The sequence below is a fragment of the Calypte anna genome, chromosome 1, assembly GCF_003957555.1.
Source record: "Calypte anna isolate BGI_N300 chromosome 1, bCalAnn1_v1.p, whole genome shotgun sequence".
Lineage (NCBI taxonomy): Eukaryota > Metazoa > Chordata > Aves > Apodiformes > Trochilidae > Calypte > Calypte anna.
The window spans coordinates 38,231,347-38,256,971 of NC_044244.1; the positions used below are offsets into that span (position 1 = coordinate 38,231,347).

General features: G+C 40.4%; 1 protein-coding gene across 1 annotated transcript in view; it reads left to right on the forward strand.

Annotated features, from left to right (window-relative positions):
* The window catches only part of LRP6 (LDL receptor related protein 6), a 125,259-nt gene that overhangs the window by 77,908 nt on the left and 21,726 nt on the right, over positions 1–25,625 (forward strand). The window contains exons 8-15 of the mRNA XM_030444560.1: positions 8,154–8,370; positions 9,703–9,992; positions 11,687–11,913; positions 14,132–14,316; positions 16,011–16,337; positions 21,235–21,437; positions 23,318–23,529; positions 23,726–23,916. Of these exons, the coding sequence (XP_030300420.1) occupies positions 8,154–8,370; positions 9,703–9,992; positions 11,687–11,913; positions 14,132–14,316; positions 16,011–16,337; positions 21,235–21,437; positions 23,318–23,529; positions 23,726–23,916 (1,852 nt within the window). The remainder of the gene's footprint in view (positions 1–8,153; positions 8,371–9,702; positions 9,993–11,686; positions 11,914–14,131; positions 14,317–16,010; positions 16,338–21,234; positions 21,438–23,317; positions 23,530–23,725; positions 23,917–25,625) is intronic.

A 25,625-nucleotide genomic window follows, 5' to 3' on the forward strand; every position in this document is an offset into this window, starting at 1 on the left:
CTATTCCAGTTTTAGAAATTTAAAGCTTACTTTGTCAGAGAATTTTGAGCTAATTTTTAACACTTGCTAGGCTTGCACTGAGAAAAATGAGTAGTTTTTTTAAATTAGTTGTGAAGTAAGGGCTTATTGGAAAAAAGAAAAAAAAACCAAAAAACAAACAAGCCAAAACAAATAGTTTATATTTTCTGTCATTTCCATTTGGAAGGTTTCTTTTGAACTTCTGAATGAACTTTGGGAAGAATAGTATTTCATGAGTCTGACCAAGATTGGAACACACTATTACAAAGCAAACAAGTAACATCCATGAACCACATATTAATAAAGTCTTCTGACTGTCAAAGAGCCAGATAGAAGAATCTGAGTAGCTTCTTATCTGCAGATTCTAAATGTTGAGGCAGAACCTTCTGGCATTGCAAGTATTTTTTTTTAATGGAAGTTGAATACCATTTTTGCTTTGGATTTAAGCATGGTGCTAATAATTTTAATATAAAAGTAAAAAAGAAAAGACATTTAAAACATCCCTGCTTATATTTTATATAAGTGTAAGCATGGATTATTTTTTAATTCAGGAACATTAAAAAGTCAACCTTTTATTGCCTTCCATAAATTGCAAATCTCTAAGTAAAAGTGAAATATGAAAAGTTTGATTATTGAAACACACATTGCAAACCACTTGTGCTGACAAGCTCTCAAAGAAGTCCTGAGGGATCTGCTATCAACAGGCTGTCATCCTGTCAACCAGGCAGAGGTTACCAGCCCCTCTTAGCAGAAAGATGATATTGAGAGGTTTTGGGCAGCTGCAGCTGGAACTCTTGTTCAGCACTAACCTGACTATGAGCTGGATACCAAGCAATGTGTTTTTCTTAGAAGTGAAATTACTGCCGTAAAAATTACATGAAATTAGAGAAGACTTGGACATTCAGTTTTAAAGGGGTTCTTGTGTCATAGATGTGCATTTTTGCCTAAAATCTGTGTGTGTTTTGTGTATAATGAGATGTAACTTGCCTTATGTTGCCTTTACATAAAATGTCAGGAATCAGCACTCCTTCAATATGGCTTTGAATAGATCAGATGGGTCCTACTCTAAAAGCACCTATTCTTTTCTGTTAAGACTAAGGAGTGCTTGGGGTGACCATGTCAGAGGCAGATACCCATCCTGTTCCCCGAACCACTTGAACTTGCCCAAACAGCAGAAAACTTCATATTTTTTCCTTCTCCAAAAAGCAAAATCAATTATAGTTTCTTATGAATCTGGAAAGCACCAAGTTTGTGCTGGAAAGCACATTTAAAATCAGAAGTTCCCAGGGCAGGGTACTGGAAGAGATTACCTTGCGAAGGAAGAAGAGAGAATAGAGACTTTTGTCCATGTGGAAGAGCATTAGAAGCTGTATTGCTGAACTTCAACTTAGAATCATAGAATAATAGAATCATAGAATTGGCTGGGTTGGAAGGGACCTCAGAGATCGAGTCCAACCCTTTTACCACCGTAAAACCCTTTTACCACCATCTTGTAAAACTGTCCCCCAAAACACTGTGAGGGTTCACTTTGGTCTTGGCTGATCTCCTTTGCTTCCTACGAAGCATGTGTACAGTTGCTGGTAGGACTTAGTTGACAAATGGGAAGTTGAAAAAGCATAGTAATTCACTTTCTTTGTTTGTAACCCCATAGCCTTTGCCCATATAACACATCCTCTGACTGTTTCCCCTCTTACCCTGTCTATTAATTTATCAAAATTAATTTCCACACCTGAGCATCTTTATTTACTTTTTTTTTTTTGCCACTGAATCTTTTCAGAGGATCCTCCTTTTCTTTTTCTTTTTTTTTTTTCCCTATGAAAACCTCTATTCTTATCCTATTCATAATTTCATCTCAATATTTTGTCTTTAAGAACACAGGGGGTTTTTTTGTATTGCATGAGATTGCCTAGGAGATGTCACACTTGATTGTCACAATGCTTATAAGCTTCTTTCCCTGCCTGCTTGTCACTTTACCTAACTTGAGCCTTTTCATTGAAAACTCAATCAGTTGTTTCTAAAATTAAATTCCATCACTGAGAAAACAATTCTGTTGTTGGCATTGATTGATCAGCTAACTAGGAAAGTTGTCCTATTGTGAACTAAATGACCTTAAAACAGTGTAGCATGGTAGAAAGGGCTACTTATGAAGTTAATCTCCATTCTGTTTTTACGTATCTATCTTCACTGCAGACCTATTAGGAATATTATCCATCCTCAAGGAAAATATATTTTGAATTCTTTATAAAAATGATGAGAGCTCAAAAGGAAATTGAGGGTGCTGGGCAACTGTTAAATTAGAAATTGGTAATGGTTATTATAAAACAATTAACAGTAAGAAATTGTAGAGTTGGCTGGAGGCACTTGATTTCTGTAGCACATATAAAGGATTCCAGGTATCTCTTCTGATGATTTCTCAGAATTTCATTGAATTGGACAGATGCCTTCCCATTTCATATCCAAAACACTTCCTAACATTTTGGGATTGAGGGAAAATACTGGTAACAGTAATTTAATGACACTGACTATAATTTTCTTGAGTTTTTAGGTGTAAAGTTTTGATTGTTCAGTCAAAGAGGGTATATTTGATCAGGACTTTGTTTTTAGAGGGGAAGGATAATGGAACAGGAAATTTAGATGAGATGTCCATTTTTTCCCCTCAGAGCTGTTTTTTTATAGTAGGTACACATATTAATTTTATGATATTACTTCATATGTCTGATATTACCCTGATCTGTTCTGTTTATGTTGCTCTAAGAACCCAGTTGAAAATACAGTTCTTGAACCCAGACTGAAAGGCACGTGGTGGTCCTGGTAGACAAGAAGCTGAACGTGAGTCCAATGTGCTGCTGCAGCAGCAAAGGCAAATTGGTCCTGGGCATTCAGAGGGCATTGCTAGTAGAGGGAGATGTCATCATCCCACCAAGGGCTTCTCAGGCCATATCTACAGTACTGTGTCCAGCTCTGGTCCCCACAATTCAAAAATGATGCAGACAGACTGGAGATGGCCCAAAGGAAGGCAACAATGATGATCAAAGGGCTTCAGAACCTGACCTAGAAGTAAAAATGGAAGTAGTTAGGTCTTTTTCTCTTGGAGAAGAGAAGGCTCAATAGGGACCTCGTAAGCTTTCCAATATTTAAAGGGCAGCTACAAGGAGGACCAAAGCTCTGCTTTCACAAGGAGCTTCATGGAGAGTTCAGGGACAACTATTACAAGGTGCACTGAGAGAGGTTTCATTTCAGTACAACAAAGAAGTATTTTACAGTGAGACCAATCATTCACTGGAATAACCTCCACATAAGGATGTGGTGGAGTCCCCATCACTGGAAGTTTTCAAGTTGTGACTGGATAGGATGCTAGGTAATCTCATCTAGTCTTCCTTTCCCACAAAAGGTTGGACCAGATGGTCTTCAGAGGTCCCATCTAAACTGGGCTGGTCTATGATTCTGTGGTCCCACAGAAGTAAGATGAAGCTGTGCAGATGAGTTAAGATGAAAAGGAAGAATTTGTACACTGTCACCCTGCTTAAGGCACCAGGTTAACCATGAGTAAGTCATACCAGCTTTGGCTGATGGTCTCCCAGATTTATGTTGGAAAGAACGTTGTTTTCCTGGGCCTGCATGCTTCCTGGGCTCTTATGCTTGATATTCATCTAAATATGGCTCTGTAGGGACAGATAGTTTCTGGTGAAGGGACTTGAGCACAGACCCTATGAGGAGAGGCTGAGGGAGCTGGGGCTGTTCAGCCTGGAGAAGAGGAGGCTCAGAGGAGACCTCATCACTCTCTACAACTCCCTGAAGGGAGAGTGTAGCCAGGTGGGGGTTGGTCTCTTTTCCCAGGCAACTCTCAGCAAGACAAGAGGGCAAGGTCTCAAGTTGTGCCAGGGGAGGTTTAGGTTGGATATTAGAAAGAAATTCTTTACGGAGAAAGAATTTCTTTACAGAGAGGGTGATCAGACATTGGAATGGGCTGCCCCAGGAAGCAGTGGATTCTCCGTCCCTGGAGATATTTAAAAAGAGACTGGATGTGGCACTCAGTGCCATGGGCTGGTAACTGCAGCAGTAGTGGATCAAGGGTTGGGACTTGATCTCTGAGGTCCCTTCCAACCCAGCCAATTCTATGATTCTATGATTCTATTCTTAGCACCTCCCAGTGCTGTGGATATAAACTGGTGCACCTCTGCCTTGTCCCTACTGCCAGTGACTTTGGTCTGCTAGACCTGAGGGGACTGCAAGTCTGTGTAGCTTTGCCAGAGTTCCAGCACAAGCTCTAACCAGGTCCAAATGTTATTTTCACAAATGGGATCGACATAATGATTGAGCTCTAGACTTAAACCTCTCAAATTACAAGCGTAAACTACCATACATTCAAATCCTGGATTATGAAAAAGGTAAATTCACAGCATTAGCCTATTTATCACAGTTAATACTGGTGTTCAAGAGTGAATTGAGTCCAGAGTATCTGATAGCAAGATCCTTAGAATACATCAGTGTGGAATCCAGTCAGTAACTTTATAATAGAAGTTATACATCAATGTTATTGTTTTATTATTCCTGCTGATCATTAAATACAGCATCTTAGAATACAACCATATTTTCAGCATTAATTTTTTTTTAATAAGCTGTGTTTTCATGAGGCCATAAGTTTGCATTCATTATTGTTCTAGAATAAGCAAGCCCCATATCCTACAGGCAGGCTATCTGGTATTTTTTCTGAGGCTATTTAATTTTTATACATAAGTTTTGTTGGTTTTTTGTTTTTTGGGTTTTTTTTTCATGGAACAACTCACTCTTTCAGTAAAGGTAGTGTTTGTGGTTGCACCACATCTGTTTCCTGTTGTAGTCTATAGTCTCACTGTGGTTTGCAGTATTCAGAATGGCCTCAGAATGTGAAACCCACACCACACTGTGGTTACAGCAGCGTAACCACTGGAGACACTGCCTCATAGGAGCAGAAGATGGGTTTTTTATATGGGGGGGGTACAGTAGAGATAGGCTTCCCTGTGAAAAGCTGATCTATCTAGACTGGAAAAGGGGAATAAATGCTTAAAGCAGTGTCAGCTGGGACTTAGTTGCCACCCAGATTTTAGTAAGTGAGAAGATGATGCTGAAATCCTTAGAAATCAGTTGATCAGTGATAGTTTCTTTTTCCTTGTGCTTATTAGATGTATCATCATTATAGCCCATGGCCACTTTCCTGTCTTACACCAGACTGGTTCTGCAGCATATTGATGGAATTCTATTCAAATCTCTCAAAATGCAGCCAAAATGACTGCAAACAACCTTGTACCATGGAAATATTCATGTTGTTTTACCAGCTGCTAATGGACAGCTGTGGATATTAAGTAATGTTGCACAGATGGGCTCAGGAAAGATGGCTGTGGGGGAAGGGTGACAGGGATGTAGAAGTGCTTTCAGATAGGTGTCTGTTTTATCTAGGTGGCATAAAGCTGTCTTTAAAAATAACCCCTATGTGGCAAAACAAAAATTAGTTAAAAGCAGGTACTTAATCCTAAAGCCCTCCCTTCTCTCTTCCTGTCTTTCAGTGTAAAGAGAAAGCTTTTATGAACAGCTCCCCTTTTAAGGTTAGCCAGAGTAAGTTAATCTCTCACCATACACCTTCCAATTAATTCTCTTTGCCAGTAGTTAAACACCCCTGTAAATACACAACTTCCTTCCTTTAGTAAGTAAAAGGCAAACAATGTAGTACGTAAAGATACTGCTTTGTTCTGGTGATGCTTTGGTGGTTATTACTGTGTGGTTTTAGTTGATATACTTTGCTACATCCCTCCAGTCTGCATATCTGATTGGTCTGGTTAGCAAGCACTGATTGCCATGTATTAGTATTGTAATTAGTTACAAGCAAATGGCTGGTCTCTAGTTTGAGGGGAAAGGAGAAACAAGTATCACAGAAATGAGAGGTGACTGTTAGGGTTAGAAGAGGGGTGTTGGGCAAAAGGGGATGACCAGTTTTGCTTGGTGGTGGACATTGTTTCTTGAAGGGATAGTGGGCTTAAGAACTATAATTCACAGTTTATTTTACAAATGTTAAACCTGTGGCCCTGGTTTTAAAGTTAACCATTAGTCTGTTTTTTAGCAATCTCATTTATCAAAACAGAGTGTAGGAGGCATGCTGCTAGGAACTGAGAGACAGCAGATGCTGAAAGTTTCTGAAGTAAAATAAATGGAATAGCAGGACTTGTTTTCAAAAGGAAGTCCAGAAATTAAGCAATTATGCTGGGCTCTGAGCCCATCTAAACAACTAGTGATAGAAAAAGCTATGTTTGGTTCTGGTCACCAGTGTAAAGGACATAAGTTACAGCTTTAGGATGGTAAATGCACCATTCAAGAACTGCACTTGACTTGCTAAAGGATAGGAACCCAGGGAGGGGGGATGACACTGAGTAGTGCTTGTTGTATTTTGTGATGTGTGTGCCTCAGTGCATTTGTAGAAGCATGCCAGGTGCACTACTAGAGTAAAGAGTCTTTGGTGAGCCAGTTCCACAGAGTAATTGAGCTTCTTTGTCTTTTTAAACGTGGAGCTTATTCCTACAGACCAGCAAGTATACAGAACCTCTTTCATTTTTCTGTAAGAAATATGCACATAAAGAGTCAATTCCCATTCTAACATACTGAGAGTAAGAGCAGTAATATCAGGAAGGAGAAATGGAATTATTGTGAAAATTATGGCATTTTCTTCCACTTTGCAAGTGAATTTAGCAATATTTTGTTAACACGCACATTGTACTGTATGCTGAGAACAGTTTCTCTGTTCCTTTCTTCCCTCTCTCTCTGTGGTTGGGTAGGCAAAAATTAGGAGTAGCTCCAGCTAGCCTTCTCGTTTCTCATGCAATAGGAAATTTTTTTATGCCAAAAAATAATCCATCCCACTGGAGTTACTAAACCAACTGATCCTGAAGGTTGTCATTGCACAAGTCTTTGGGCTAGAACCATGGGAAGAATGGGAAATCACACAAATCACACAGACTTGCCTGTGTTTTATCTTAATTCCACCAAGACAAGTGAGAATTTTGAAAACAGTGAATACAGTAAATCACCATTTTGCCAGTCCTTAACTTGGAACATCCTTGAGTAGTGGGAAGGATATTTTAAGGTTTCAGGGATTAGTTTGCTACCTGGAGTTCTGTGAGTCCTATTACTTTGGGAAATTTTTATGTGAAGGTTCTGTTGGGGTTTTTTGTTTTGTTGTTCTTCTGATAGTATACATGCTGTAACTTAATCTGAAAACTTGAAACAAGCAGGGATATTTCAGAAATAACTTTTCCATGAAATTGCAATGAATAATTTTTAAACTTAGTACACTGGACTCTTTTCACACCTGTCACTACAGTACTTTTTATTTGGCACTCATAAGATAAGTGATCACTTGAGCATGGATACATATGTTTAATCCTTTCAGTGTCTCTCTCAGGAAGTTAAGTATTATTATTTTCGCAGTAGAGGAAAATGACACAGTAAATTCAGGTGTGTTGATCAAAGGCATGCAGTTATTTACAGACTATTAGTGTTCCTTCAAGTGCAAAAAATAGTGAACTTAATTGTGAAGAATGTAAAACTGGAACCTTATTCAGACTTGAGAATATATACATATTCCATAGATCCTCTTGACTGTTTGCATACTGGAATTTGAGCAGGACTTCCTCTTCGTGCTATTTGTAACCTGGGCAAAGCTCACTTGAGAGGGACTATGAACTACAAGTTGCTGAACCAGGACTCCTTGCCACTGTAATCTTGTGTTCAAGGAAACCAACTGTTCCCATTTAAAAGTAAAAAAAATGACATAAGTCAGAAACGAGAGAGAGAGGCAGTGTCCAACAGGCACATGATAGTTCCTAGTGCACATATAAGAAATGTTGTGTCATAATTTCACCTTATATCTGTCTGGAGGACAGCCTTGTTCATAAGGGGTCTCCTGTGGCTTTTAGAAGACATACCTGTTTAAATACAGTTCTTTTTTTTTTTTTTATTGGACTGTTCTGAAACATTGATAGCATTTTAATGAGTAGAAGATTATTTTTTTAATTTGGAGTCTAAGTGTGGAGCAGCAAGTTAATTAATCTCTGATAAAGAGTGACAGAATTATTCTGGTTACATAATAAGTGTGTGTATATCCATAGGTAATGAATGCTGATGGAACTGGGAGAAGAGTTCTGGTGGAGGACAAGCTGCCTCACATCTTTGGATTCACATTGTTGGGAGACTACGTGTATTGGACAGACTGGCAAAGACGCAGCATCGAACGTGTGCACAAGCGAACAGCAGAAAGAGAGATCATCATAGATCAACTGCCTGACCTAATGGGCCTGAAAGCTACAAATGTCCACCAGATAATTGGTGAGTGAGGCTACTCAGCAGGCATATAAAATGAAATAGAAAATTCCAGTCGTGCTTTTCTGCAGGTATCGCTTTATACTGGGTCAGATTTTTAGAAATGGGCAGAATCCAGTTTTACTGCAGGCTGCAGTTTGATGGGATGGGGTAGGTCTTTTGTGAAGTGCTTTAACTCTCTAACTTGGAAGAGAACACAGCCAGGCACCCCCCAGAGTGGGTAATTTTCTGCTTCTTATGGAATTGGAGCAGCTTGTAGGTTTGCACAACACTAGATCAACAACACTAGGGGAGAACAAGAGTCATGGAAAACGAGAACTTTGTGTAACAGATAGCCCAGATGTTTATGAAACTACAGCTGTAACAGCTTTTCATCTTGCAATCTGAATGTGTGGTATGTGAAAGCTAAGACTGAACCAGTTTTATTCTGTTCAGTGCTTTTCAGATTAACACTGCATAATCATCTTTTTAAATAACTAGAAGTACTTTTCTGCCCTGTGGTGTCTGTGATATAAAAATGCAAGATCTAGCTCTAAATTTGCTACTGTTGACTATCTAGCATGGGTAACAGTGCAACTGTGGCATGCAGAGAACTGATTGTATTCACTGAATATCCTGCTGTGTGGGTAGGGCTTGCAGCTTCTTGCTGCCATGTGTGGATTCTAGCCCAGGGAGTTAATAAAACGTAGTTGAGGTGTACCTTTGCATTGCTGCTGCCACATTAGCAAGATGCCCTGTGCTACCTGTGATTTAAATGGGGCACTCTTTCCTACTGCTTGGCAAATTGAGCTTGATAATGCTGAGCATCTCTTAGTAGGTTGATTTCCAGCATGTGTTAACAGAGAAGAAAGCTGCTTTACCAGCATTCTGGAGAGAAGAAGCCATTGAATGGATGTGAAAATAGATCTGCCAATTTTCCATCTCTAGGAACACAATTGTAGTGTGTTACTGAAGAAGGGTACCGCAAAAGGCAGCTGAACATATGTTTGCTTACTGACGTGCTTTTCAGTCATTTACTGTTTTTGGGGTGAATCCAACATCAGTAGCTGTTGGAGTCCAGATCCCTTTCCATACTGCTGGGTTTGGTTCATGGGGTCAGCAAAACAAATGCTGACTTTCCAGCCATGCAAACAAACAGCCTTCTAAAGGATAACAAGAAATGAATAAATATTAATTCATTCAGAGAATGAAGGGTGAAAAGCTAGATGTAAGAATTCATAGTGTCCTTGATGCGTGTGAGGCCTGGCTTTGTCTTCCAACCAAAGTGACTGTGCAATATTTTGTCTTCCAACTCAAGTGCTTGTGCAATAATTGCTTTGGCTTTTGTTTTGTGCACAGGTACAAACCCTTGTGCAGAGGAAAACGGGGGCTGCAGCCATCTCTGTCTGTACAGACCCCAAGGCCTCCGCTGCGCTTGCCCCATAGGCTTAGAGCTCATCAATGATATGAAAACCTGCATAGTTCCAGAAGCTTTCCTGCTCTTTTCTCGAAGAGCAGATATCAGAAGAATCTCTTTAGAAACAAACAACAACAACGTTGCTATTCCACTCACCGGAGTCAAGGAAGCTTCTGCTCTGGATTTTGATGTGACAGATAATCGGATTTACTGGACTGACATTTCCCTAAAGGTAGAAGTTTATCCCATATTAGCTATTAACTTGTTACAAGGCTCTTGAGATATTTGAGAATGGATTGACAAAGGCAATTTACAGGATTCCAGGGTTAGCTATAAGAGCTTGTTCTAAGTCAGAATGTCACACATTTTTGTTGTACTAGCAGCCTTCTCTCCTAATGTTTACGTTAGTAGTAAACACTGATAATCTAATGTATACATTTTCACATAAAGGATAAGTTTGCAAGAAATAGTTTTTTGGCAGAAAGCTGAGAAGAATACTGTATAGCAGGTGTCACAGATGTTTTGCCAGTGATCTTTAATGGGAGAAAGCCTTCTGTTGGGTCAGGAAGTGAAAATGGGTCTTGCCTATTGATTAATTTGTATAGCTAATGCATTTAGAGGCATATTATGTATCACAGACCTTGTAAAACTGGTCTAGGCTCTAGACTGACAAATCAGAAAAGGTTGAGGGTGGGTGTTTAAGTGTATTAATGGTGCAGCAGAAATTTGTGTATTGTCTGTTACTCTGTTATCAGTGAGCCTAGTTATGCACTTTGTTTTTCATGGGTTGTAGATGTAAACAGAATTGTGAGCACTAATAATTAATTTTTATTTAAAAAAAAAAAAAAATTGTAATTGGGTTGAGACCTGTACCAACAATAAACTCATGGACCTTTGCAACTGAAGAATCATAAAAATTAAAAACACAAGGTCTAAGTGAGCTTGAGAGAGGTGGCTTGGCTGAACTCTTCAGGCATGGTATTTGAGCTGTGTTTGAAATAAAAAGAAAGCAATTATCTGATTAATTTCTGAGGGTGATACAGATGATGACTGCGATACAGACTTCCCTGCTGTGTACTGTCACAAGCTGGCATAATTAGCAGGTAGCATCCAAACTTGGAAGTAAACAAAAAGAAAACCAATCTTTGTGTTATTTTCTGATGGGTTACGAGTGTGAGGAGTGTGTGTGGAAGGAAATATTAAGGACATGGAAAGAAAACTCATATTTGCCAAAAAGAATTTTGTACCAACTGGAGGTTACTCTTTTACTTTCAGACTTATAAGTGGTTATAGTAAATCAGGGAATGCCTGAACTCTTATGTATTATTAAAATGTAATTCTGTCTGTATCTGCTTTCACAAGCTGATCTCTGATGGCAAGAATTGAAAGAAATCTTTTGTATTAAGGACCAAGAAGAAATTCTGCTTAGTGAAATTAAATTAAACCATCAGTACTGAATCACTTGCACTACTGAACTAATTGGTCGTTTAGGTTAGTTTTCCTTTATAGGTTGTTCTGTCCAGAAGTTTTTCACCAGGCTGCTTTAAATATTGTTCTGTGCTATAACATTGATGCTTTTGTATAGCCCTGGGAGAGCCAAAATATTTCCCCCTCAAAGTTGCCACTGAGTTATTAAGGTCACTTTGGCATGTCGACTGCTTAATTGAACCAGATTAGTTACCCCATTTATTTCCCTAGTGAAACACTTTAGTAATTGGCACAGAACACATTCATAGAGTACAGTAAATAATTACTTCTGAATAGCAGCATTGTTCCCTTTGCGAATAAGTAGGATATTGTCAGATCCTCTTTCCTATGAGATCCCTAAAATCTGAAAGTGTTTAAAATGCAACAAAGGAAACAACCAGCCCAATGACAGACTGGTTAAAAATTCTAATTTGCCTGTGTATCTTTTTATTCCCACAGACCATCAGCAGAGCATTTATGAATGGCAGCGCACTGGAACACGTTGTGGAGTTTGGCTTGGATTACCCGGAAGGCATGGCCGTAGATTGGCTGGGGAAGAACTTGTACTGGGCTGATACTGGAACCAATCGTATAGAAGTGTCAAAGCTGGATGGGCAGCACCGCCAAGTGCTGGTGTGGAAAGACCTTGACAGTCCCCGAGCTCTGGCACTGGACCCTGCTGAGGGGTAACTTGCAGATTTAATTTTATGTTCGTGAGCAGTGAAAAACAACATCGTAATGCTTCCTCAAGGGCATGTTAGGCATTGCATGGAAATCCTGAGAGAACTGAGCTGGGGAATACAACCTGGTAAATTAGAGTGTGAGGGCTGGAGGAATATGCTCTCGACGTTCTGAATAATCATTAAGAATACTACAGGAAAAAATCAGAGCAGCTCATTAAAAAGGGATTTATATTTAGTTTTTTAATTAACCACAGAATCAAAGAAGTTTTAGATTTATGGAATTCTTTAATTAGAAAAGGACTATAGCATTGAAAAGAAAATATTTGGCCTTGTAAAAATGAGGATCCTTTTTATCATAAGTTAGGGTCCAATAAAGGTAATAAATGATTTAACTTGAGAGTGAGGGAGTGAAATTTATTTTCTGAGAATAAGGAAGGTGTTTTTTTCTTCAGGTAAGTGAGCCTTTTTAGTTGGTATGGACAAGGGATACAAAGACAGAGGAAGAGTAGAAACAATTATACCCACCTATCTCCAAAATGAAAGATTTCTTCAAAAGGAACTCCTGGGTTGGATTCAAACGTAGTAGCAAAAGTAGGGCAATAAGCTGGGGGAGGCAGGAAGAGAGCAGAGCAAGGCAAGGCAAAAACTGTTTAGCTTCTGAAATAGTTCTTCTACTTATGAAATGAAACAATCATTTGACATTGCCTAATTGCTGCAAAACCTTTTTGAGGCTATACCAGTGTTGTATTCTTATTTTACAAATGAGGAAACTTTCATTTTCAAGTGTTAAAAAATTATCACATTTCCTGTGACACTGCAAGAGTTACAACAATGCAGAGAACTCTGCAGCATTGAAACACATTCCTACTGCTTCATTTTTAACAAAGTGGTGGTAACTGTGGCACTGCTTAGTTGAACGGAGTTCTACACTATCCCCGCTGGGACATGTAGATGGGGTTCAGCCCTGATGTGCCAGGGGTTACCTGGAGGAGTACATCAGAGGGCATCTAAAACCGAGTTGTTAGATCCAGTTAAACGGTTGTAACAAAAGGTTGCTCTGGTTGATTCTATTTTTATCCTGAGAGTAGTTTTTTTCCAAGGATTATTACAATTCAATGCTTTGTCTCTTCACCACAGACCAGAAAAAAAAAAATTACTTCGCTTTTGAGCCCAAATACCTGGTTTTCCTTTTGTATTAATCTGAGCCAGGTTGTTGTACTTTGTGTGGAAGTTTTCATGGCATTGGCATCACAGGGGCAATTCTAACACTTGAGGTCCATGCTGTGTGTACAGTTTAAAAAATTCATGCACAAAATAGGTGCAAAACTGTTTACAAAAAAACTGCAAGTGTTCCTTGGTCTGAAGAATAACTGCCCATCCCCCCCGATCATTGATTTCTGAAGCAACCTTTCCCACAGTGTTGTTGGTTGAAATTCAAAAGCATTTCACAGGTGTTTGTTACTCAAGGCATTAAAGGATAAAATTGTGAACACTGGCCAGCTGTGACTGCCTCATTTTAAAAGCCATATTCACTTTATGTTTTGGAAGAAGTGACTAACTGCTGAACACCAAATGTCAAATATACAGCCCTTTACTATACAGTGCCTAAAGGAAACAAATATGTCTGTGCATCTGCCAAATGTGGCATAAACTGGCATGTAAGTATGCAAGAGTTTATGGTTTTACTCCAGTGGAAATGTACAGCTTTGTGTTGTTTTACCCTTGGCTGAAATATAACACACTTTTATGCTTCTGGCCAGCTTAGTTGCATGGAGGTGAGCAGTGGTACCTGTTAACAAATGCATATGTACCCTTTTTTAGTCCTTCATTTGATGGTCAATTGAATAGAAACAGAAGCTAAATGACATAGAAAATGCCTTGCTAGATAACTAGCTATACATGATGGTGCCCAACTGGCCAACCTCTTGCCTTTTAACTGATGTGTAAGGATTAGTTAAGATTGACGTGCTTTCATACAGAACTTGCTGGTGAAAATCCAACTTCTAGTGGAAAAAATAATGTTGGCAGCATTTTGAGAAAACTTGACTCATTTCCTTGCTTTAGTTTTGAAAAAAACATTCGTGGTAATGGGGCTTAATAAATGCTCAAATTTGCAGCTCTTGTTTTTCTCTCATTCTAAGGATTTTGGGGTTTTCTTCCTCCCCTTGAGTTCTTCTTCAGATAAATGTGGTTTATTTATTTATTTTGTCCTGTTAATCAGGTTTATGTACTGGACCGAATGGGGTGGTAAGCCAAAGATTGACAGAGCTGCTATGGATGGCACTGAGCGGACTACTTTGGTACCAAACGTGGGACGTGCTAACGGCCTGACAATTGACTATGCGAAAAGACGACTGTACTGGACTGACCTGGATACCAACCTGATAGAATCCTCCAACATGCTAGGTGAGCCCCAGAGCTCTGGGCAGCATTGTGGGGATGCTGCTGCTCTTTCACAGTTCCCCGTGGCAAGTTATAGTTTAAATAATGCAAAGATACGCTTCTTAAGACAAAAATAGATTTTGCCAAACTCACGCGCCTTTAACATTTGTTTTTATAATCAGTGTTTATGCAACACAGCACTCAGTGAAGCCTTGATTTTCTTGTAGGTGATAAAGTTGCTCACAAGTTAAAATTATACAAGCTGTACATGTTTTCAGTTATATGTAGGACAAAGCTGTCAACTTTCAGAGTTTTGTAGTCTTGTTTTGCTGCTCTGAAGAGCACTGGCAAATACATAACAAACACGTCATCACCTGTGAAAGGAATGGATAAAGCCAAGAAAACAACTTACTGGACGTTCTTCACAATATCATTTAATACAAGTTGTTTTTTAATCTTTGTTAGAATTATCGGGGTTCAGGTCTTCTTTTTTTCCCCAATATCCTACATGCTAAGGAGATTTTCCTGGCTAGTACTGGCCACCAGGAGAGCTCTCCCTCATGCTTGGGGTCTCTGATTGCTTTATCAGCTGTTCGTTACAACTAAATTGAGGTGGAGGATTATTCTTTCACTGTGCCAGGATAGTGTACTGAGGACCTGAGGCCTCTCAGATTTTCACAGTATCTGTTTTTGACTTCTCAGCACCCATGGGAGTGGGCTGCCTTGTTGTGTGCAAAAGTATTTAGATTAACATTCACTCACCAAAATTTAAGGCTAAAGGAGTTAATCTGTTTTAAACAGTATGTTTGCAATAGTGGAACAAAGCTAGAAAAAGATCAAAACAGGAAAATGCATTATAGGAATTATATGTAATATAAAAACTTTAGCTTCTCAATGTATTTTGGTGTGCACTTGAGGCTGGCTCAGTGTTGCCCTCTCTACCTTGGAACTGGACACAGCATTAGAATTCAGTCTTCCCTGTGGCTAGTGATGGTAGAGTGTGGAGCAGCTGTGCATCCTTGTCTTCTCTGTGCAAAGAGGGAAAGACCTCTTGCTTTGTAATCTCCCATTCATTTACTGTGACTAGACAGCAGGACATCCTGTGGTAATGAAGTGGTTGAAACAGCATAGTTGAAATGATTTTCCCTCCCATGTCCTGCACCTTAAGGTCTCTTAACATTTCCATGATATACTCAATTAACTGCTTCTTACCTTCAATGTCTGACTGCTCTTTCCTGTTAAAAAGATCCAGAGTCAGGTTAGTTTAATCTTGTGCATTTATTCTTTTTTCTCATAATGCAACATAGAATTTTATAAAGCTCCATAATAATTCTCCCTCTGTAAGCAGCAGGTAGAGACCCAAATGTTGTGTGGAGAAATGCTGAACTGGGAATACAGTGGCAGGATCCTGCATCTCCTTCAGAGGGAACCTTGTTTTTTTTTGGGAGGAACTAGGAAAAGGACAGAATCTTTGAGAAACATGATGATTTCCAAAACTGAGACTTTTTTCCTTAGCAAAATACATTCTCTTCAGCAGGATTAGCACATTTCTGTGATGAGCTCTAAGACTTCTTTTAAATATTGACCATTACTTGATAATTTATTCTTGTAACAATGAAACAGTAGCTTCAATGTGTTAACCTTTCCACGCAAGGGCCATGTCCAACAGAATATCACTTGTCCCCATATAATTCTGCTCTTTCTCTCTTCTGAAACAGGCCTTGACCGTGAGATTATAGCTGATGATTTACCTCATCCATTTGGCTTGACCCAGTATCAGGACTACATTTACTGGACAGACTGGAGCCGGCGTAGCATCGAGCGAGCCAACAAGACCAGTGGCCAGAACCGAACTATCATCCAAGGGCATTTGGATTATGTTATGGACATCCTGGTCTTCCATTCCTCCAGGCAGGCAGGCTGGAACGAGTGTGCCTCTAGCAATGGTCACTGCTCCCACCTCTGCCTGGCAGTCCCTGTTGGTGGGTTTGTCTGTGGATGCCCAGCTCACTATTCCTTGAACTCTGACAACAGGACTTGCAGTGGTAAGCTCTAACAAATGGGACGTCAAGCTGAGAAGCGGATGTGTTTAGTAACAGATACAAGCATTTTACTTAGAGGAAAGAGGAGTTTTATTTTTATGTGAGATGGTGGAGCTTGTTTGTTGATAGACCAAGTTGAAACCATTTTCTATTTCTAATACCAAATGTGTGTTTTACAGAATTTGGGTTCCTTAGCCTCCCTTCCTTCATAGAAAACTGAATATATTAATAATTTTCTATTACTAAAATCCTACTATTGAGAGAATATAGGATATATAAAGAAAAAAAGGGGAAAAAAATCTTCAGCAGGCCGGTATCACAGTAAAGTAAGAGAAGCGTCTTCAATGAGTCTTTTTAGTGATTCGCATAAATCTGTGTAAGCAAGAAAGCTCAAAATGCTTTTGGTTTTACATCTGTCTGTCAAACCCCTTCAAGTATCTGTTTTCTTGCCTATTTATTTCTAATCTTGCTTGACATAAAGAATGTGTGATCGTTTGGTCTGTATTGCAGATTCTGCACAGCCTTTAGGTGGGTCAGGATTTAATTCTGTAGTAGTTCTGTTTGCCAACTGGCAAGATGCTCTCTTCCCCCCAGAAGTGTTTCTTCCTCAGGGAAGGGAGGCTTGGTTCCACAGTCAACCCAACACTTCAGATTTCTGATCTCAGTGGAGCCAAGCCCCATTTTACTTTATTGTTGTGCGGAGTACGGACCTCAAGGCCCCTCAGGCTGTGTGTAATTAGTTTCTAACCAAATAATTTATCCATCTCTCAATAACTGGCTGCCAGTGAGGCTCTCATAATTTTGGCAGCCACGCTGGATGGCTGATTTCCACTGGTGTCATTCAGATTACTCAGTGGATGAAGAGATTCATGGTAGAGAGAGACAGATTCTATCTTGTCTGCATGATGCATGAGTAGAGAGATCCAACTGTTGTTTTAAAGCCAAAAGCAGAGCAGTTTGTTCCACAAATGCCACCTCATAGCATTTTTTTCAAAATCACATTCTTCAGAAAACTCTGCCTTTCCTACCCCCACCCTCATGTGTCCTGTACTCCTGCTTTCCTTTTTTATTACAAGGGTCACTTGCATGTCAACTGGATTTTTGTACTCTTAACACTCAAGCCTTTCTGTGAGTTAGAAGCATGGCTGGCACCTCTCCAGGGGTGACTGTGATTTTGGAGGTGGAGGAATTAGATTTCCAGCAGAGAATAAGTACCAAAATAATCAAAGGTCATGTTTTCTTGTGAAAATGCACTTGATAACAAAGAAAGGAGAAAAATACAGGAAATATATTGTGAGTAAATAGAGCTATTTCTCTGCAGAACAGTTTGGGGCTGTTTGTGAGGTATTGGGAGTTTTCCTTCTGCTATGTTCAAACCTGGGAACTTCCCAACTTCTCATTTGTAGGTAATGGGAGACATAGGCTTCTCTGCATATCAATTAATTTTTCTCCTGGCCACTGTAATTACAGCATGAATTGTTTTAACTTTCTCTTGGCTATTTTACTTGCTTATGTACTCGTGAACATTATTATTAATCCAAGCCCTGTCTAGAGGCAAGTTCCTCCCTTCTGGATCACCCTGCTCATGCATGCATAGATTATTTTAATTACAGGAAGGACACACTGCTCTGTTGAGATCTGGTATCTCATCAGACCTACCATGTGTCATGAAGTTTGAAGGCATTGTTACACAGGGGACATGCTTGTTGCACTCCACTTGCCTGCTTAAAATATAGTTAAAATATGTGACTATTGGGAAGGCAGAATGATGATAACTGGGAAGGGATTTGTGAAATTGCTACTGTTTCAGAAATGTGGGGACTCAAGGGGAGAAATTCTGCTGTTGCTTTATATAATGAGCCATCAGTTCAAAGTTAGAAGCCAGACAATCTTAGACAGTGAGAAGGTGTCTTTAGGGAAAAGTGGAAAGAATTTTAGGTGATTATGATGGCATGTTTACCTTCACTGTTTTATCTTAATCTTTTTTCCCTTTCCATGAGTCTCTTAACTGCTTGATAAGAATTCTAATATTTTCTGAATCTATTTTTTTGCTGTACACATTCATATTTGTGGTCAGTGCCAGTACTAGATGCCCTGGGCCTGGAGAAAGATCACAAGCCAGCACGAGTTCACATGAAATGCAGGAAAATGTAATCCCAGCCAGTAAGACAGCTTCAATGGGAGCAGATCTTAAATGCCTCTGTTCAAAGGCATGTAGCATGGGGAACAAACAAGAGGAGTTACAGACCTGTGAATGCCTGCAGGGCTATGATGTTATCAGCATCTCTGAGAAGTGTTGAGATGATTCCTGTGACTGGAGCATTGGGATGGGTGGGTGCAAGCTCTTTAGGAAGGAGAGAAGAGGAGGAAGTGTTGCCCTCTACATTATTGACCAGCTGGAGTCCATGGAGCTCTGCCTGGGGATGGATATGGAGCTGACAGAGAGCTTATGGGTCAGGGTTAAAGGTAAGACAGGGGCAGGTGATATGTTGGTCTGCTACAGGCCACCTGACCAGGAAGACTCAGAGGATAGGAACAGCTTTGCATTCACAAGCCCTGGTCCTCACAGGAGGGTTCAGACACCCCAATATCTTCTGGTGGGACAAAAACAGCAAGACAGGAAGTTCTTGGAATACACAGAGGGACCGTGACAGGCTTGAGAGGTGGGCCCATGCCAGCCTCATGAAGTTCAGTATGGCCAAGTGCAAGGTTTGGGGCAATCCCAAGCACAAATACAGGTTGGGTGGGAAATGGATTGAGAGCAGACCTGGGGGGGTGGGTTGGTTGATGAAAAGCTCAACATGAGTCAGCAGTGAGCCCTTGCAGCCCAGAAAGCCAACTGTACCCTGGACTACATAAAAAGAAGTGTGGCCAGCAGGTCAATGGGCCAGCAGGTCAAGGGAGGTGATTTTTGCCCTCTCTTCCACTCTCATGAGATCCCACCTGAAGCACTGTGTCTAGTTCTTTGGACTCCAACTTCAAGAAGGACATGGAGCTCTTGGAGTTAGCCCAAAGGGTGACCATGAAGGTGATCAGAGGACTGGAGCACCTGTGCTATGAAGACAGGCTGAGAGAGTTGGTGTTGTTCAGCATGGAGAAGAGAAGCTCCAGGGAGACCTTGTAGCAGTCTTCTAGTGCTTAAAGGGGAAGACAAAAATTCCTGGGAGGGACTTTTTACAAGGTCATGGAGTGACAGAGTAGGGGGTAATGGTTTTAAATTGGGAGTGGGTAGATTTGGGTTAGATATTAGGAAGAAATTCTTTAGTCTGAGGGTGGTGAGACAGTGGAACAGGTTGCCCAGAGATGTTGTGGATGTCCCCTCCTTGGAAGTGTTCAAGGCCAGGTTGGATGGGGCTTTGAGCAACCTGGTCTGTTGGGAGGTGTCCCTGACTATGGCAGAGGGGTTGGAACTAGATGATCTTTGATGTCCCTTCTAACCCAAACCATTCTGTGATTCTATAACAAACTTTACTTTCCTTTTTTTGGTGCTTTCTTCTACAGTTTAGAGCAAAATAGAAGGCAGCTTAAATTGTTGGAGAAATGCTTGGAGGGGAAATACAGGTTTTCCAGAAAACAAAAATACCTTGCAATTAGGTCTGGTTGTTAGGATTGAGTATTAGTTACCAGGGAAACTCTCCCCTTTTCTTTCCCCTCCCCCCTACTTTTTTTTTTTTTTTTTTTTTTTTTTTTTTTCAGCAGCCAGAATAAATGTTCAAAGTGTTGCCTAAAATAACACAGGCAGCTGATGATGTCCTCTGGAAGACATTTGCTACCTCCCCTTTCCAAAGTGTTGCCTTACCTGTTTTACAGGCTGGATTGAATGAGTGCAGTGTCCCACTGCTCATCTCTCCAGACCTGAGCTGTAGAGAATTGACTGTACAAACTTCAGGGAGCTGCAAACTGCATTTCTGGCTTTTGGCTCTTGAGCTGTCTTGCACAGCAGTGGCTCCAGGTCAACCATTATTGAAAAGAACATTGTGAAAAGGGAAACTGTTTTAACTACTTGCCCTGATTTCTGACCCAGTTATATAATACAGGGATAATTTGTTTTTTTAACAGTTTATTAAATGTGTTTTGCAGTCACTATAAGATTAAGCTGGTAAACTTTATATTTGATGGTATTTATAAGAAAATAATTTGTCCAGGAAATTTTTTGCTGGCCATCTGGAAAGCTGGAGCAGAGCATCAGAATTTTATTTTTTTTCTGATTTCAGGTTAGCATTCTCAAGTGAGCACCTAGACATAAGAAAGATATATACTCAAGAACAGTGAATAGATTTCTCTCCAGAAGCACAGACTTGCACACAGCTAAGAAATTTCCCTTGGGCTTCTTGTTTTTCTGTTCCACTGCAGGCAGAAAGGTTCAGTCCTGTTGTCACAAACCCTCTCTCTGATGTGTCTCTCTCTTCCCTGGGACCTCTAAATAAGGAACCAGTGCTGGCTTTCACTCAGCTTCCTCTACAAGTGGAAGTGTACCTAGCAAAAGGTTCAGCTTTAAAATAGTGCAGATGGATTTCCTTGGGACCCCTTTAGAAACATCATTGACAGTTCCTTGAGAGGCATGTCTGAGCATTCTTCTTTGAGGAGATTTTGACAGAAGCCTTCACATCTGTTAGTCCTGCAACTTATTGCAGGAATTATCTTTGCCTCATCCATGTTCAGACATCTTTAGTAAAAGAGGTCATTTGACTGATCAGAGTTTGGCTTTTTAATGTTTTGGGTTATTTTTAATTTATTTTTATTTGCAAAGGAAGAGTGGGAAGGGGAATGAAAGAAGAGAGACTCTGGTTTTATATAGTAGTTGTCATTATTGAACATACAAATACCCAACATTATTGCTATCTGTAACCCCGTTTTTTTGTTGGTTTTGTGTTTTCTTTTCTTCTTTTAACCCATCAAGCTCCTACAACCTTTCTGTTGTTCAGTCAGAAGAATGCAATTAATCGAATGGTGATAGACGAGCAGCAGAGTCCAGATATCATACTCCCTATCCATAGTCTCAGAAACGTCCGAGCCATTGATTATGACCCCCTGGATAAACAACTGTACTGGATTGATTCTCGGCAGAACATCATCCGGAAGGCACAGGAAGATGGCAGCCAGGTATTCTGAGGGGGATGGGATTACTAACAAATGAGGGAGGCATGCCCTGCACCCAAAATTGAGTGATTCCACATGAGCAATATAGATACATAGGCTTCCTGTATGTTACTAGCTGTCACCTGGTAAAATAATTGGCATTTTGAAGTTTCTGGAGTTCTCAGCCAGTAGTCTGGGAGGTGCAGCAAGAAATAAGGCATGGAAAACCAAGGCCAAGTTAAAGATACTGTTATTCACAGGGCACACTGTTTGCTCAACACTCTTTTGTCTGGGAGCTGTTGGAAATCCCTACTTGAAAGAAGTGAAACATAGAAGGGAAGGTTCTTAGGAGAAACTGAGTGTGTGAGAGAGAAGGAAGAGTTGCATATGAGCAGGGTGCTGGGGCAGTGACTCTGAAATGCAGAGAATGTGACTTTGTGAGCATATCGCTTTATCTGAAGCCTCTGAGGTTCTGGTGGTGGATAGGAAGGGAGCTGTTGTCAACTACAGAGGCACTGACTGAGGAGGCTGAAACTAGTGAGCTGTAGGAGGCTTTGGAAAATATATTTGAGTGGGGAATACAGAAAAAGTGGAATAGGGTACAAGGCAAAAGGCGATACAGGACTAGCAAGGTTAATTCTGAGCAGTGACTGCTTATTCATTTTCACATTTTAAAATAGATTATTTTCTTCCTGATTTTTTTTTTTTGAATGAGAGAGGAACAGGAGACTAAGGTGAACAACACAGAGGTGCTATATTCAGTTTAATTTGTAAGAGAGTGTGGTTTCTGGTGGTGGGTGTGGTGGTAGTTGGATCCTGCTGAAATGCCCTTCAGCCTTAACTCTTAATTTAGCAATGGTTTTAATTTTGGAATATCTAAATAATTTCACACCCAGAACTAGTTGAAGGCACCAGGTTTTTGCGAGCTTCAGCAGAATAAACAAATGCAAGACTTGTTAGGCACACCCTTTCATGGGGGTGACAAGCTGAATAAGAAAGTTAGGCAAATTTTCTGGTGAAGTTTAATTTGGGGGTAAGAAGGGTGGAGACTGCTCATCTCAAAAGCATTAAGTTTTCCAAAAGATTATGTAAGGCCATGTTTTGTGACTTACCAGTCCTCTTCAGATTTTTTTGAAAAGTTCATGAAAGATGTCGAGTTAGAGTCACCTTTCACCATAGGGAGACTGTGCAGTTTCTTTCTAACAACAAGGAAAAAAAATCCCAACCAAACAAAACAAATATTAAAAAATAAGGTATGTGAGCTCCAGAGGTCTGGACCCAGTAGAAGGCAAGAACTTCAAAGCAGAAAGGTGTTAGCTGGAAATTCTCTGAACTGAGTCTTACACTAGCTGATGTCCTTTCTGTCTTTTGACAGAGTTGCTTTCCTATTTATCACTCATCCTTATGTTCTCTCAGTGTGATTGCAGTGATGATGGAGAAGAATGAGGCAAGAATTTCAAGTGCTGTTTGGCCTCACTTTGCCTGTTTTTTCATCTGTTCAGCTGCAGTATTGGGAATTGACGTGTTTCTGTTGTAGAGTGCTAAATGTGCTGGCATTGGGTCTGTCCAAACTGAGCTTTGAGGTGTTGAGAAGTCAGAGGAAATGTGGAGGATGACTCTGAACCTTCAACATGGAGACAATTTGGTGTTATTGGTTAAACTTACTAAGTCTTATGAGCTGCAAACAATTTACATGATTGCCATTACAACAAAACATCATGACTGTCTGTATCTGATTAAAGATGTTGGTGGGGCAACTGAGCTGAGTCTCTCCTTACTTTATGGAAGTATTTTGTTTGCCTTCTTTTACGGAGCAGTAGTTTGATGTGCTGCATCTCTAGCAAATAAAATTGCTCCTAGTGACTCAGATTAATGTTCTTCTGTGGATTTTCTTTGCTTTCTAGAGCCTCACTGTTGTGACCAGTCCAGTTCCTAATCAGAACCTAGATATGCAGCCGTATGACCTGAGCATTGACATCTATAGCCGCTATATCTACTGGACCTGTGAAGCTACTAATGTGATCAATGTGACACATCTGGATGGGAGACCCATGGGAGTGGTGCTCAAAGGAGATCAGGATAGGCCCAGGGCCATTGTGGTGAATCCTGAGAAAGGGTATGTAGCTGAAACATTGGCATGGGGATATTCAGACTGAAGGTTTTGAATCAAATTGCTTTCTTGCTGCTGGTTGGTTTCTCTTTGTTGGAATAAAAACATCTTTGCCATTTGTTAAGATGTCTTGATCATACAGCAAAAATGTGAAGAGGTCAAATAAACTTTTTTTTTTTTCCTCTAATCATTCTTTTTGCAGGTACATGTATTTCACCAACCTACAGGAAAGGTCTCCTAAAATTGAAAGAGCAGCATTGGATGGAACTGAACGAGAAGTCCTTTTTTTCAGTGGTTTGAGCAAACCCATAGCCTTAGCTATTGACAGCCAGCTAGGCAAGCTGTTCTGGGCTGATTCAGACCTGCGTAGAATTGAAAGCAGTGACCTTTCAGGTACAGTAGCACTTTAATTCAGTGATTCACTTGTGTGGTGTGGGTGTGGGGGAATGCAGAGAAAGGTGTCTTCTTTTCCTTCCTACTGTAAACAGTCTGTACTGTGATTCTAATCTCTCCCTAAATTCCCAGCCAGGGAATGTGCATGATTCATGCAGCATGCCTTTACAGTCTCATGCCCCTATCTATTCTTTGCATTATTAATTGCTATATATACTATTTACTTCAGTTGCTCACTGCAAGGCCTTTGTGTGGTTTCCCAAAGTTAGTTTACAGATAAATTGCAGCAGTTTTGGAAAGGGGAGGTAGAGGATTGTTTTTTAGGGCATTGGTTTTGGTGCAGTAATCCATCAATCAGAGGAAAGTTTCCTTTGGTGGAAAAATTCTTTTCTGCAAAGTTAAAGCACCAAGTGTGCAGGTCACTTATGTGCCTGTCATTTAGGGTGAAAATACATGAGAAAAATAGAACAGATCTAGCATTTATCTGTTCTCAAAAGGCAAAAAACTCCCTCTTCCAACTATGAAATTCTCTTTGCCTGCTCCCTAAGGCTGGGTATGCTGCTTGTCTGACCTCCTCTGTGAGTTCATTCAATTCACTTAACCACGTAAGCAAATTATAACAGTAATCTACAGAAAAAGAGAAATAAAGAACAGTGTTCTGTTGCTTTGGAAAGCTGAATTGGTTCAGCAAGAGTCCAGCAAGCAACCAGAACTGGAGCAATAGAAGAGGCAAAATCATGCAGTCGGATTGCGTAAGAGAGAGATGTGTCTTACCAGCCAGATCCAATAAGCTGGTGGATCAGCTCAGCTGTCTCATGTGGCTGTGGTAGTAACTTGTTGTCATACAAGCTGGGCTGGATGTTGCTGATGGGAGTGCCAGCATGTTCTGAGTGCATAGATAGCCATCTCTGTCAGCAGGTGGGGTTTATGCCCCTCTTGCTTTGCTGCTAGTGGAGGGCAGTAGCACATTTTCTCCTTCCTCTGGTGTTCAGGCAGTCCCCTGTTTGTATAGTGCTTGTCCTTGTAATAAAGCTGCGTGTTATTCTACTATCAGAAGAGTAAGCACATGCATAAGGAAATAAGGACACACTTCTCAGTCTCTGAATTAGAGAATGTAATGAGTGTGGCAGTTTGCAGTCATGATACCTTCATTCAAAGCAGCAGCATGTGATCCCCCTGGCAGAGAGGTACCTGAGGACTGGAGAAAAGTCAATGTGATGCCAGCCTTCAAAAAGGACAAGAAGGAGGACCCAGGAAACTATAGACCAGTCACCTTCACCTCCATCCCTGGGAAGGTTATGGAACAGCTCATTCTGGGTGTCATCTCTTAAGCATGTGGAGGAAAAGAATGTTATCAGGAGTAGTCAACATGGATTCTCTTAGGAGAAGCAATGGTTGACCAGTCTTATAGCTTTCTGTGACAGCATGACTGGCTGGGCAGATGAGGGGAGAGCAATGGATGTTCACCTTCAGTAAGACTTCTGACTGTCTCCCATCCTTGTAGGCAAGCTTAGGGCTTGGATGAGTGGACAGTGAGGTGGCCTGAGAACTGGCTGAACAGCACAGCTCAGAGGGTTGTGATCAGCAGTGTGGAGTCTGGTCTTGTTCAGCATGTTCAGAGACCTGGATAAAGGGACAGTGTACCCTCAGCAGGTTTGCTAATGATACAAGACTGAGAGGCGTGGCTGATAGACCAGATACATTCAGTG